This window comes from Molothrus ater, chromosome Z, assembly GCF_012460135.2.
Source record: "Molothrus ater isolate BHLD 08-10-18 breed brown headed cowbird chromosome Z, BPBGC_Mater_1.1, whole genome shotgun sequence".
Classification (NCBI taxonomy): domain Eukaryota; kingdom Metazoa; phylum Chordata; class Aves; order Passeriformes; family Icteridae; genus Molothrus; species Molothrus ater.
Window position 1 is genome coordinate 7,341,256 of NC_050511.2, and position 14,764 is coordinate 7,356,019.

The window sequence follows — 14,764 nt, forward strand, 5'->3', positions numbered from 1 at the left end:
ATTGATTCATTAGTGAACCAGCCCTACCACCACAATAACACCAGTGATCACATTGTTAATGACAATCTCGGCTCTCCACTCCTGGATCCCAGTTGGATAACAAGCCTGGGGACGTTTTGCTGCTGCAAGATTCCTGTAGAGATGAGTCATTACTGCCACATGAGCACTGAGGCTGCTGGCAGCTGACAGGGTGCATAGGGTGGAACTGATCCAAAACTATCAAAGCTTAAGATAAAATCTTGATTCAGGCCATGTCAAGCACACAAAACTTGGAGGTAATTTTAAGTCTCTATTACTCATCTTGATGTAGTTTCTGAAACTAGGATGTGCAACGCCTCGGTGCAAGTTTGCAGCTCTTATCTGTGTTGTGTTCAAACATTCTGGGCAAGCAGAAGAGGCAGTGAAATTCCATCTTCTGAGTGTTTGCTGTAGAGGTGAGGTGTGCAGCTAACCAAAGTGCTGCAGCCTGACTTCATACAGCCTCGTGGTTAGCCCACTTTAATAACTGTTGGAAAACAAGCCTCATCACAGCCTTTCCTCACTACATTGTGCTGGGCTGCAATGATGGGTAGCTGAGGTCAGAACAGGTTTATGGGGTTCACTTATGCTGAAGGTGGGTCTGCAGCTGTCCCTGTGCTAAAAAACTGACAGAGAGCTCAAGTGTGAGGAACATGGGCAGAGCAATGGCTCAGGTCCAGCCAAGCCAAACCCACCGTGTGGTTCTGTGCCCTCAGTCCCTGGTTTTTCCATTATCCAGAACAGTTTGCCTGTAATCAATAGAACATCCATAAACTGTACAGTCCTTAAAACTTTTCTTGCTTTTTTGTCCGAATCAAGGCTAACTGCTCTTCTTGTGTATAAATGAACAGAAATGTATATATGTCATAAAATGTATACATGTCATAAAACCAAGAGCCATGGCAGACATCAGTTTTGAAATGAAACTTCATTTTTCCTGATGATGTGTTATGGGGGTTAGATTTCAAGCTACACTACAGCCCTTTTGAAAACAAAAGTAAAGCCTGTCATAAATAATTTTATTATTGTATTCAGCCCTGAATTGCCAAGTATAGTGATCTCCAATAATCCATTAACTCTGTCCAAAACAAGAACTTTTTCTCCCAAAAGAGAGTTGGAGTCTTTATTAGGATTTTTCCATACCAGCTGTGGTTTTTCTGTTGTTCCTGTATCCTGAGAAAGCCCCTCAGAACTCATTGCATTTGTGCACTGAGAACTGACTAAGATCTTTAAAGCATTCTGAGATGAACAAAAGGAATCATAAAATTGTTTGTGTAGGAAGGGACATTTAAGTTCCAGCCACCTACCATGGGCAGGGACACATTCCACTAGATCAGGCTGCTCAGAGCTCTGTCCTCCCAGGCCTTGAACACCATCAGGAATGGGGCATCCACAGCTTCTCTGGGCTACCTGCTCCAGAACCTCACCACCTTCATAGTAATGAATTTCTTCCTTCTGATCTTGTCCTTGATTTCTTAAAAGTACGCAAGACAGCCATACACACAAACACGCAGCCTTCTATGGAGTGCCCAAATTAACTTGAATCAGGCAAAAATGTATCCAAAAATAGCTACGAGGGCTGAAGAAGACAGATCTTGTTTTGCAAGTTCTTTAGCAAGATCTCTGGCTGTGACAGGTAACCTACAGACTCAACAAAAAATTACAGACAGGTAACTTACAGATTTAACAAAAAATCGCTTGTTAAATTCTAAAGAAAGTAATTTCATATGTGAGGGTGACAAAACAAATCAAACTACCCAATTTTGGTTTGTTTTTTTCTTTTTTTCCTCAGAAGCAAGTGAAGTTTTCAGCACTGGAAGTTAGGAAAAACCCCTCTAGAGCTGTAAACAAAATGAGTTCAGCCCTGAATGTCCGGGTCAGTAGGGGAAGCCACAGCACAGGCACATTTTAGAGCCAAGCTGGTGTTTGAGATTGGTCCCTGCTTTTTCACACCCTCCCTGGTCTCTTCCTTTCAATCTCTGAGTCATGTGAGGAAAAGTTGATTTCAAGGTGAACCAAGGGTTGTTGTCTCCTTGAGCCCAGGCTATAGGTGGTGTAGTTTAAGTTGTGTGCCTCCTGGTCTGCCTTATGCCTTGGTAGGTGTTTCTCAGCGCACATAGGCAGAATCTCTGCTCATGCACAGCACATCCAAGACCGCAGGAAATGCAGCTGGTATTTTTGAAAGAATTGGCCAGTTTTACAGTGAAAACTGCTGGCTCTGGTGATGTCAGTGGGAATTTTGCCACCGACTGCAGCAAAGCCAAGATTTTACCCGTTTTATTATAATGTGGATCTCAAATCCCACAGCAGAAGTGCTCTGGGGCACATTCAGATGAAGGAATGAATTTTTTCCCTGTTATTCTGGACTGTGGTCTGCTCCTGGGCAGAATTTTCTCAATTTTAACAGACACCTAAGGGGGTTAGTGTTTGTTTAACACTTTCAGACTGTTTCATATCTAGCTTATTATGCCAATAACTCTGCATTGTGCAGAAATGGATGGCAGCAAGGATTGGAAAAATGATAGTTGCCCAGTGAGAAGACTAAAGAAGAGGCAGACGGGAGGTGGGGGGAAGCTGGAAAAGCTTGGCATGAAATAGGGGAGCCTGATTATGGGCCACTGAGGTTCAAAAGTAATTTGGCTAAGCAGATGACCGGGTGCCTAATTAGTTAATTATCCCTCTATACCACTATCCCCCCCATTTGGAAGAAACCCTGTTACCATCCCCATGACCTTTAGGAAATGCACAAGATGCAAAGGATCAGCTGTTCCTTCATGACAGTCCTTTTAGCAAATTAGTGGGGAAAATTGTGCTTAGCAAATATTCATTAGGGCTTCATTTTCCATTAATCCAAAAGGAAATGTGGAGAGCCTGTGACTTCAATCATGCTGAGGCCCAGGAATTTTAATGAGCTTTAAATGGGCATCTGCCAGAATCCTGACTTCGCCGTACTTCTCTTGCCAGCCGGGGGGATGAGTAATGGGTAATAAAAGGTGGGAGCATCTAGACGAACTCCTCTCCCTAACAGGAAAGGCAAAGTTGTAATTTGCTGTGTTATGACACTGTAATTATGCCCTGATGAAGAAAACGAGAGTATTAAAAAACCCTCTCCTTCCCCACACTATGCCCCAGACGTAAAAAGGGGAAAGTTGACTGAGTCAGGTCACCGGATTGTAGGCACATGGGCGAAAGGGAAGGGGGAAACCCTCCTTCTCTCTGACCTCTAACCCTTTTGGCAAAGGGCACACAATGTATCCCCTTCATCTCGGTCCCTCTGAGTCAAGCAGACCTGGAGTTACCTGTTGAGGTCAGTGCAGAGCTGGGCAGCAGCTGGAAGTACCTTTGGAAATAAAATGATGAAAAAAATAATTCCTGTCTCATCAAACCATACAGTTTTCTGCTATTGAACACTGTAAAGGTTTTAAATGTTTAATTTTCTTTAACAAAACCACTTGGACACACCTTTTTGACTGTCGCTCGAGGACAGCATGCATAAAAATAAAAGTCAGGTTGAAAATATTTATTACAGGCTATTTGACAAGAGACAAGTTTGCCTTCTTCTGCCCCAAAATACAATTTCAACAGAATATTTTTTGAGGGTCTCTACTTTAATTTCATATTCCAGCTAAAGACACCTCTCTGGATGTTTTCCAGAACACCCTCTGAAATTGGTAAGAGTACATGTTATAGGATTGAGGCAAAAAAGCCAATCCATCTTGTCTAGTAATTTGGACTTAAATCCACCTAAAATCTCTCCTGCAGAACGCTCTAGAATGGAGGACATGGCCTAACTGTCCAGATCTGTGGGAGTCTTCAGGCTGATTTGAGCTGGGGGGATGAATGTAAAATTCTACAGAACAAGATGAGCCTGTGGGTTTGTGCATATCTTTCTGCTCATTATCATCATTTGTGTGATGTTATTGTCATCACACAGATTCAAGAAGGATAATGAAACTTCTGCATGCAGACACTGGGAAGAGGCAAGGGATAGTGTGGGTCATCCAAAACTCTGCAGATTAAATAAGGTTATGAGGAACAAATAAAATCTATGAACCATATTCTTTCATTCTCTGTGTTCTTACTCCTCCATTCTGTTCTTTCCATGGCCACATGTGCTGGTGCATTCCTCTCTCTCTAGATTTTATCCTGGTGTCCTGGGAAAGCTATTTAAGTTCCATAGCCTCTAGGTGACTTTTTGAGTTCCTGGTCTTCTACTTTGTCCACTCCTCTGGGAGTCTACAGGCTGCTTCCTAGCGTGACCACTCACCAGTCAAAGAGAGATGATGCCAAAATAAATCTCCACCGTGTGCTTTCTCGTGTCCTATTTCTCTTCATTCATGGGTCTTCTTTTTCTCTTGATAGGACCAGAGGGCTGTAACCTGTTTATCTACCATCTGCCCCAGGAGTTTGGGGATGCTGAGCTGATGCAGATGTTCCTGCCTTTCGGTAATGTCATCTCCTCGAAAGTGTTTGTGGATCGGGCGACAAACCAAAGTAAATGCTTTGGTGGGTAAAGATAACAAAACAATTAGATTCATCCAGGAAAGGGCTTTCTCTGAATACTTTACCTTTCAAACTGCTTTCTTTCTGCTTAAGCTTTATGATTTCTCTCAATTTACTCCTGTCAATACTTTCCCCCTTCCTTCTTTCTCTCCTGATTGTCTCATGCTCAGAGTTGTGTGTGCTGCTTAGAGGTCAAGGTTTGGCATCTCACCAGCAGCAAGATTCTGCAGACCATGGTGGGGTCAGAAAATACCCCGCTTGTAAAGGGAGGTGGGGAGGGTGCAGAAAAGACTAAAGCAACTGGAGCAAAATGGAGGAGGCTGGGCATAGGTGAAATTATGAGATTAGCAGAGGGATCATGTTGCAAAAGGGGAATTTTTGTACCTAAGGCAAAGGACAAACAGGCCCTGGGGTTGAAGGGAAGACAGAGGTGTAGGGTCAGCTTTCCTACAGCTGTGATGCATTAGACTGCAAGGGGGTAAGGGCCAAGCACCTGCTGAGAGCCTGCTCTCCTAGGGGCTGATGGCTGCTTGGTAGATCACATTCAGACATGTTCTGACCCGGTGGACCTGAGGCCGCACCCCAGCAGATAGAGATGGGCCAAGGTAACCCTGTGCTTCAGCTGACAGCCTGTGCTAAGAGGCTGGGTTTGAAAGCTGCACCTGGCTCCCACAGCTCTGGCCTCTCTGCTGGCTGCACCCCACCAGCTGGAGCAGAGAAGAAGCAAAGCCCGGAGCCGCCTGTGAGCCCCAGGCAGGGACACCCTGAGCTGCACCCACGGTGGGAGGGCTCGGCCAGCCAGCAGCCATGGAGCGATGCATGCATGGGCTCTCACTGGGATACCACCCTTTGCAAAGTTGGGGCTCTTAAGGGTCCCTTTTGGCAGTGTGGTAGCAGGGGGACCCTGCCACATTTGATCCCATCACACCTGGTAGACAGGGGATCTCTCACAGCCCTGTGCCCACCACTGGGATCTGTAATTTTTGATTCTCTGCCATCCTGCACCTCTTGCATACCCTCCCTGGAAGTGCAACAGAACAAACTATTGCTTTTCTTTTCCTGTTACTGCAGCTAATGTGGATTCTGTCTCTCAGGCAAACTTCCAGAGTTAAGACTCATTGGAGTTTTCATTTGATTTTAAAACCACTCTCAATCTCCACACTGTGCTTTCTTTCCATGCTGCCTTCCCCTTTCCCCTCCTGAACAGCTCACCTCCCAAATCTCTTCCCTCATCCCTTGCTACCCACAGCGCATGTCAGAGAGTACTCCAAGAGTTTTGTGCCCTTTCTCGATACACAGTTTCTCCTGCCCATCCACAGAGGGTCTGAACAGGCTATTTTCCCTTTTGTTTGAAGGAACCCTGATCCCTGATGAGAGGGACACAGCCCTCCCAGTCACCAGGAGTCTCTGGGTTGCTGCACTCTCCAGCACTAGAGGAATGAAGGACAAAGAGTCTGGCGTGCAGAGGCAGTTGGCAAATTCAAATTAGAACTCAAAACTATGAATTAGCCCCAATGAATCCAGACCCCATTTGCTTTTTATATACAAATTATACATATATATATATGAATCTCACAACAAGTTGAGCAGACCAGCACAGCTCTAGGTGACACTGAAAGTGACGCTCAAAGGAGATCCGCAGATTGGAAATGGACCTTTGGCAATGGAATTTTCAGCTGTGTTTAGAGGAATTCTGGGCCTGGTTCTCCACATAAAGTAGTAAATGGCAGCCTTCTGGACAGCTGGGAGCCTTATGCCCACTCAGTTCAAAGACTGATGGCTACAAGGCCCCACGAGGACACGACACACACCCCATTTGTGGGCAGGGATGTGGGGCTGCTTCAGAGGTGCTGTTGGATCAAGGCTGAGAGTTGAGCAGGAGCTGAGGGGTCTTAGCAGAAACTTTTATTGGGTTTTACTTGGAGAAACTAAACATCAGCTTGTTGGGTGAAGTGAACTCCAGAACTAACTGTGGGATATTGAAGGCTAAAATAGGGAGACATTCCTTTGGAAGTGTTGACTCAAGCACACAGACAAGCAAAAGAAGGAATTAAAGATTGCTGGTCTTAGCCACCTTAATCACCTTATATCTGCTTCTGAGACACAAATACCCAGGTCCAGTCAGTTTGGGATCCCAGATGTCAAATCTCTGGATTTCTCCTAGTTTTCCATAGAGCTGAGTGCCTGCTGTGACTGCTGGTCTCAGACAAACATGTCAACTAATCTTCCACATCCACCACCTCCAGAAGGATAGAAATAACAGAGGCACAGGTAGCTAATTATCACAGGTAGGTTACGTTGCTTTTCAAAACTTCCCACCCTCCTGACCTTCAGATTTAAATCAATGTAAAAATGTAAAAGTTATAAGAGGAAATCAGGCTTTTCAATTGTTTTGCTAAGTCTACTGAAACTGGCATTTTTGTTGGGGAAATAAATTTAAATAAAAAAATAAATTACTTTTTCCTAAAGGAAAATAAGAGATTTTATTAACTTTGAAAGTAAGAAAATTCCTTCTTTGCTGCTAAAACATTTCCCAAAACTCAACATGTAAGAACACAGCATTTGCATTCTATTTCACTTTTTTTTTAGTGCAGCTAGAGCTCTCCAACTGCTAGCCTGGGGGGACAGTTCTGTCTGGCCCCAGAAAGATATTCCACTATTATATGACCTTTTAAAATATATCTGCTAAGCAGATCCCAAATAAATTGCTGTAACAGAGTTTAGCCCCAGGTTGTCGAGAAATTGTCAAGAAGTCCTGCTTTAGACAAACTCTAAAAATTCTATGGAGAAAAATGTCACCATGTTTTTTTCCACAGGAACAGAAAAATCTTTATTTGACGCCTTTGTCTCGCTGTTGAACAACCTGTAAACTGCTGGCAGAAACTGAACAAGTCAGTAGAGCAGCATGTCAAAATAGAATTGTGGAGGTCCACAAGGATGATCAGGGGGTGGGGTCACCACTCCTATAAAGATGGGCTGAGAGAATTGCAGTTGTTCAGCCTGGAGAAGGCCCCAGGGAAACCTGACAGCACCTTCCAGTATTTAAAGTGGCTGCAAGAGAGCTGAGATGGACTTTTTACAAAATCATGTACAGATAGGACAAGGAGGAATGGCTTTAAAATTAAAGAGGGGAGATATAGCTTAGCTATTAAGAACAAATTCTTGACTGTGAGCATGGTGAGGCCCTGGGACAGGCTGGCCAGAAAAGCTGTGGATGCCCCATCCTTGGAAGTGTCCAAGGTTAGGTTGAGTGAAGCTGGGACCAACCTGACCGGGTGGAAGGTGTCCCTGAACAGGGCAAGGGTAGCTGGAACTTAATGAATTCAGAGGTGCCTTCCAACCTAAACCATTCTATGATTTTTTCCCCTTATTATTTGCATCTGGATTCTTGCCTGGATTTTGAGCACAAATTTATCTCTTTTTTTCCACTACTGGCAGGATAGTGTTGGTGCAGCTATAGAAGGGTTAGGAAGAAAATGAGATCAGAAACAAACCTTTCTCCTGGTTTTTGGAGTCCATGAGCCTGCAGAGAGCCACTAGCACCTGCTCATGCTAAAGAAACCATAGTGTGGACAGCAAGCCTTTGACATTCTCAATTTTGAGGCCACTGCCTCCTGGCTGACAAAGAGTAGTGAGGAATGCCAGCTACAGCAAACACCAATATCAGATATAAAATGTGAAAGTGCTCAGAGTATGTCTGTTGTTTGCCCTAGCAGGACTGCCTGCTCTACCATGTAAGGCTGCCTAAGAAACAGCCCTGACTTCTCACTGAAAAAAGTAATTTAGTCTGGGAGGCTTCTTTGCCGATGACTTTTCTTCTGCTGCACACATCCAGGCTACACCCAAATCCTTCTCATTTTCTCTTGCAATTTTTCAAACCTCTGGCTTCTTTTTTTCTCCTGTCCCTGTCCTGATGCAGCTGTAAGATGGCCAAATGCAGAACCATCCTTGTCCTTCCCATTCACCAACACCCTGTGTATCCCCATGACCTAAGCCTCCATCACCAACCATATCTGCATCCCCTTGGGTTTCTCCTCGGGCACTGTCCTGTCCCCATTCTTGTATTCAGACTCAGTGATTTCACCTTTACAGATCTTCACGGTTCTGCACTTCTCTCTCCTCTCTCACTGGTTCTTCCCTCAATGCCCAGCTGACCCTGTAGCCTCTGCCCACACACTCCTTTTGCAGCCAGCATGTTTCTCCAACTGGGCTCTGCTGTCAATTCCCAGTGCAATGGCAGGGCCACAGCAGGGCTCCTCTCACTCAGAGCAAAATTAGCAAAATTACACTTAGTTGGACACTCCTTGAAGACTCCCATTCTCAGAGTGGGCTGGTCTAGGAAGACTTGCACGGAGGTGAAGTGTGCTGCAGCCTGAATGTCAACATCTGCGGGAGCCTAGAGTCTGTGTCTGCACAAGTGAGCATTCACACTGGGTCTCTCACATTCCCACTACACGTGTGCCAGTTATTCTGTGTGTAGGTGTACTGAATGTCAGAGGATGTGGATGACATCTTCGTGCTGGTCTCAATGGTTCTGGTGATAATTCCCCTCTCACTTATGTAGATAGTTTAAATGTGAGCAGTTTGTGTACAAGGCTAAAAGTGAACTCCAATAAAAGAACGCTGTTGAGGCTGCTAAGGCAAGTAGGCAATGTGAGAAGGGGAACTTTTCACCCTGCCCACACATGGCTAACTCTGCCTCTGTCATAGGGTGACGCTGCAACACAGCCCAGCAGCACTCACTGCTGTCTCATAAAACACATCTAAAGAAAGCACTTGAAGACATTAAGTTAGTGAAATACAGAGACAGACATATTCTAGAAAAATGTCTTAACAGAGAATTGAGCGAGCAAGACAGGTTTAGGCAGTAATAATTAGGAAGACATGTCAGAAATTAGAAAAAAGAGAACACGGATGGAGAAGCAGAGGTCAAATGTTTATCCCAAAGTGTCAAATAAGATGCAGCTAAATTAAAGCTGGAGGAATCGCCTCACTGGAACACTTGGTGTGCTCCAGTCACCTCTTTCTGAGAGCAATAAGCACCTGGATCTGCCAACTTTTTGCACACCACTGAGCAGCAGACATTGTCAGGCCAATTCTGCTCCATGTCCCTGTTTTGTCCCCTACATGTCTCCTTGGCATGTGCCTCTTCTTCATACCCATTGCTGTAGCAGTTTCAGTTTCTCCCCATGGGACAGTGACTCCAGAAGGCTGTGAACAACCTGTCTTATTCCCAGAGAGATGCTGTGGTTTCCCTCCACTCAGCTTGACATGCTCTGACACCACAGGTGTAAGCAAACACAAGTGGCATGTGTTTTTCTCTTTTTCTGCACATTCCAGATGCACTTTCACATCAGCAAAATGTCCCAACCCTTTTTGAAATGTCCCACATTAAACAAAACAAGGAGCATTCCAGCTTATAAACTGCAAAGGCTTCTTAGGATCATAGGTTTATATATCCTAAAGGAAATATCTTGTTTGACTCCTAGTACAACATGAACATTGATTGTTTCATTCCAGATTCCTGCAGGGAGTGCATTTGAAAGTTGCTAATGGGCCACCTCATTTGGAAAAACATCCAGCCTTATATGAAGATGCCAAAATAGAGAAAATAACATCACTTGATGAGGGTCATAATAGTTAATTAAGTTTGCTGTTAAATAATTCTATTCCCTACTAAACTCCTCCTATCTTATGAAAAGAAACTGGGGAGACAAAGGAGAGAGATTAAAAGTGAGAAAAGCAGTGAGGATTGAGAATTGAGCACAGGAGGGGGTGAAGCTCGGGAGAAGGGCTGAGGGATGGGCAGAGCTTGTATCCTGTTATTAAAAACATGCTGTGGCAGTTAAATGCTGCAGTGGGGTGGCAAAAAAGGCGGAGTGGGAGATGCAAGGCAGCAGGCAGATCGTGATGATCTACAGAGTTTCAATCTGGAAGCTGAAATAGAAAGAAGGAAGTTGTGTCAAGAGAATAGGACACTGGCAAAGCTGTACAGGGCCCTGGGACAAGGGGCATTGCACATTAGGTCTAAAGTGCATTGGCAGCACTCCACAAGACATAGGAGTGGAACAAGGGACCCTGAGGTACATTAGGAAAATATTGTTCAGCACCTGCTGACAATGTGCCTCCAATATGCACTGCCAAATATGGCAGTTTCTCATTTAATAATAAAAAAAAAATTAAAAAAAAAAGGTAACAACTCTCCTTGGGTTCATCCAGGAAATGAGCAGGTGCAGAAGTAAGGTGTTGTAAAGGAAAGAAATTCTTGCTGATGTTCATAGCCCATATGGGTGATCACAGGTCAACCTAGCTGTTAGGTTGAGCTCCCCTTCTTGGAAAAGTACACTGACTCCTTTGCACAGGTCTTTAGTATTCATGGATGAGGAGAGTTATTTATCTGACAAAAGGTTTTTGGGTTTTCTTTTCCGAGTCTTCTTTTGGTAAACAGGAAATTCCCACCAAATAGATGCATTATTAAGAGGGTACTGAAAGTACTGGTATCAGTACTATGATTAAGTTTGATTCATTTTTTTCTTTTTAGTATTAACCTGATTTCAAATTTCCTAAGGAAGTCTCTACCTGATCCTTTCTCCCTGTAGCCCTTAGAACTGGGCTCTGTCCTTTATTTCACATGATCTAGTGACAATACATTTTGTTTCAGGTTTTCTGGAAATTCTGTTTGTCATTCCCATATGGCTACAGCCTACAGATCCCAGCTCAAAGAGCAATGGAAGAAGCCACTCACTTGAGTGCCACAGCTGAGACAAACCAGAAATTATTTTCCAGGCACATTAAGCATGTCTGACCCCTGGTATGTTTCATTTCAGATCAGCACTGGTTTGTTGTGGTCCTCTCCACTCTGAAGGACCTGGCACAGCCAGAGAGCCAAGGAGGGACTCATAAGGTGTGTCCAGCTCAGCTGGAAAGTAACCCAAGGGGAGGAGGACACCCCCAGGGGGATGCTTTGAGCTCTCGGAGAGAAGGGGAAAGAGACATAGAAGTTTAATATCTGCTAGCCTATTCCAAAGCAGCCATGCTCTGAGATTTCAGGTCTGCAGAGTGAGGATGGAACTCTTCCAGCTGATAAGGAAAGAGTTGTGTGAGTAAGAAAGAGAAGGAGCTGTTCATCAAACTCGCTGTACAGCACCTCCAGCCATTGCAGTTGGCTAGGGGAGGCTTTAGGGGGAGGAGGAGGAGCGGGAGAAGTATTAGGGCTGTGAGCCACTATTCATTTACAAACTATAATTAATTTGATGTTTAGATTAATTTCTGATGCACTCTCAAAGGTGCACTGAAAGCATTTTTCCTTTATTATAATGTTGATTGCTTATTGGGGAGATAAATCTAACTGTCAGTTATGCACTGACTTACCAAAACTTTCAGACCAAGCAAGCATGTATGCATAAGGAACAGCTGTTTGCAGCTCTCCAGTTAAAGGGACAGCTCTGTCTTTTCCCAATAACTTACATTACAGAAAACCTACATATTGTACACAGGGACTTCTGCTTTCTTTTGTAGCTCAACAATTTATTAGACAAGAATATGTGAGCAGAATCTATCTTCTATTTATCTGGGTGTCCATGTGTCTATCACTGTTCTATCCATCTTCCCCCACAAGTGATAAAGTCTACCCAGAATTTTTTTTTTTAAAGTTATGGGTATGTGTGTACATACCTACTCACATGCACACTCACACCATCATTTTAAATGCTCTTTCTCCTGGGGTAATTAGACGGAGGAACTCATTACTGCAGGGTCATTGTGGCTCCTCCTTTACTGACTTTCAAAAAGGACATGGTCACTATCTGACTTATAGAAGTAACCAGAGTTGAGTTAAGACCAGAAGAGGAGTTTTAGTGCTACTTTGATTCCTGTCAGAAGTTTCTGTTCAGAAGTCAGAATAATGACCCCTCCAAAGGACAGGCCCATTCCTGAACTCAAAGTGATGGATTTGCAGAGTGCAGACTCTACACATCCTACTCTTGTGGGAGTGCAGACCCACTAGAGCATTTTGTCAACACATGGCATCTGGGTTTATTTTTTGTTGTCCCGAGATCTCTGATACAAGGAAAATTCAAGCTGTAGAGTGAGTGGATGAGTCTCTATGAGTCCATGAGCCATTCTTCAGCTTCCTTATATCCACCCATTCTGCCTCATCCACTGCACAGGTCTGCTCTTCACCATCTTGAAATCTGTTGCCTGGTTGGTTACTGAGCAGCTATTCAATAGATCCTCACATCTTCATGCTTGGCCCCACACCTTCCTTTTATATGATACTCAAACTCTGCCATGAATATGAATTTATTTTTATTTCTTCATCTGTTTTCCTAAGACTTTTCCCAGCAGAGCATTTGAGAGGTTCACAGAGCTAAGTAATGGCATTTTGCTGGTGCTCCTGGTGTCCTCATTTCACCAAGGGGGTGATGAGGCAGAGAAATATCCAAAACTGTTTCTTGATCTTGGATTCCTAATCTCAGTTCCCACAAGCCTGATCAGTCTGTTTACCTGCTTTGTCTAAGAATTTAGCATAATGCAGAGCATGTTATGTTTTTGTCTGCTTCAGATGCAGGTATAGGCAGCAGCCTTTCTGCCAGTGAAATTTCAGCCCATGCACCAAAAGAAGAGGAAAACCCAGTAAACCTTCATCCTCACTGAAAACTAAAGAGGCTTCATACATCTCCAAAAACACTCTGACACAATTTTACATGTATTTTCAAAATTTGTATGCCATTATCTCAATTTGGGAAAAGACAATTAAGCCACAGCTGGACCTTGCTTTGGCAGGACTCAGCAATGGCAAGGGACAGGAGCACCCACTTTTGAGAGAGAGCAGAGTTTAATGGCATAGATTCAAGTCATGGTGTACCACTGGCACTCAGAACCTGCTCTATTTTATTTAATAGTTAAAAAATAGCCTAGAGGTCTTACTAAAGGAATTCTGTGATATATTATATACTTAGCATAACTGGGATGTCATAGTAGAAATAGGGACAAATTCCAGTTTTCCAAGGCAACATCTGCTTGTACAACTACAAAACCATCCTTTCCCTGCCTTATTTACTGTCTAAATTCCAGCACTTACAATAACAAGTCTGATACATTGCCCCCTGTTATGTTATTCATTCTCGACAGTAATTAAAACAAGGATGCCATGAAAGAGAAAAATACAGAAATGTGTGGTTAGAAGCAATGCCTTTATGCATATACAAAGCAATACAGAATTAAAATTTTATAGGTAACATAATTTCTTGCATTTCTAAATTGAGCACTTAATTTTGCAACCTTATCGTTGTTTCAATTTATGGTTGCATGTGATATCTTCTCTTTTTAAGTAAGTAACTCTAAATCAAAAACTCCTCAGATAAGATTAGCATCTTCAAATAGTATATATTGACATATTCAAAAGCTGTCATCAGGGTAACAACTTGCAGATCCCCATAAAAACAGGTGTATCATTCTTAATGATGAAATTTTTGGTTTCATCTGTATCAAATCCCCAAAAACAATTCAGCATCAGCTCCGCTCTCCCCAGGGTGGATCAGTCACATCACACATATATAAGTATTTACGTGATATATATATTAGATAAGATATGCATAGTTATTTACATTATGCATGTACTACACATACATGTGTTCAATAACAAATATGAAAACTTGCAGACACAATTGTTATTGAAAACAATGAAAACTGCGGAACAATTGTTTGAATTTTAGCAACCCACTCCAATGCTTGCTGGCCTTCAAGGTGAAGAGTTTTCCTTGTGCTCAGTCTGAAGCTTTGCTGTTCTAATTTATGTCCCCTGTCTCTCATTCTCCCACCATGCACCTCTGTGAATCATATCTCAAGTTGGAAGGGACCCATAAAAATCACAGAGTCCAACCCCTGACTCCTCCCAGAACTACCAAAAATTCCTGTGGTTGAGAGCATCGTCCAGATGCTCCGTGAACTCTGACAGGAAACAGATTTTCTTATTTTTGGACAGCATGACCTAAAAATCTGATTGTGTTCTGACCATTTAAAGGTGAAATTAAATGATTCTCCGAAAAATAGGTCTCTACAGACCCTTTAAATCCTTCTCTAGAAGGGCCTTCAGAAATCGTGAAGCCTTTAGCCAGGTCTTTGTGCATCTTCTGACATGGCTAAATAGGTTTCAGGAGGATTATTGTTTTGCCAGGTTTTTTTAAAATTCTAATGAGAGAATTTTTGCTACTGGGTTTTTGAATTTGATGCAAAAGACACA

General features: G+C 43.2%; 1 protein-coding gene across 16 annotated transcripts in view; it reads left to right on the top strand.

Moving 5' to 3' along the window:
- The window catches only part of CELF4 (CUGBP Elav-like family member 4), a 712,154-nt gene that overhangs the window by 647,958 nt on the left and 49,432 nt on the right, over positions 1–14,764 (top strand). For 11 of the 16 annotated variants that reach the window (XR_004982016.2, XR_004982017.2, XM_036402637.2 and 8 more), the window contains one exon: positions 4,381–4,524. Coding sequence is in view for 14 of the 16 variants with exons in the window: in XM_036402637.2 (XP_036258530.1) it covers positions 4,381–4,524 (144 nt within the window). In the remaining 2 variants the exon portion in view is untranslated. The remainder of the gene's footprint in view (positions 1–4,380; positions 4,525–14,764) is intronic. The other 5 variants (XM_036402646.2, XM_036402638.2, XM_036402647.2 and 2 more) reach the window with 1 other exon arrangement.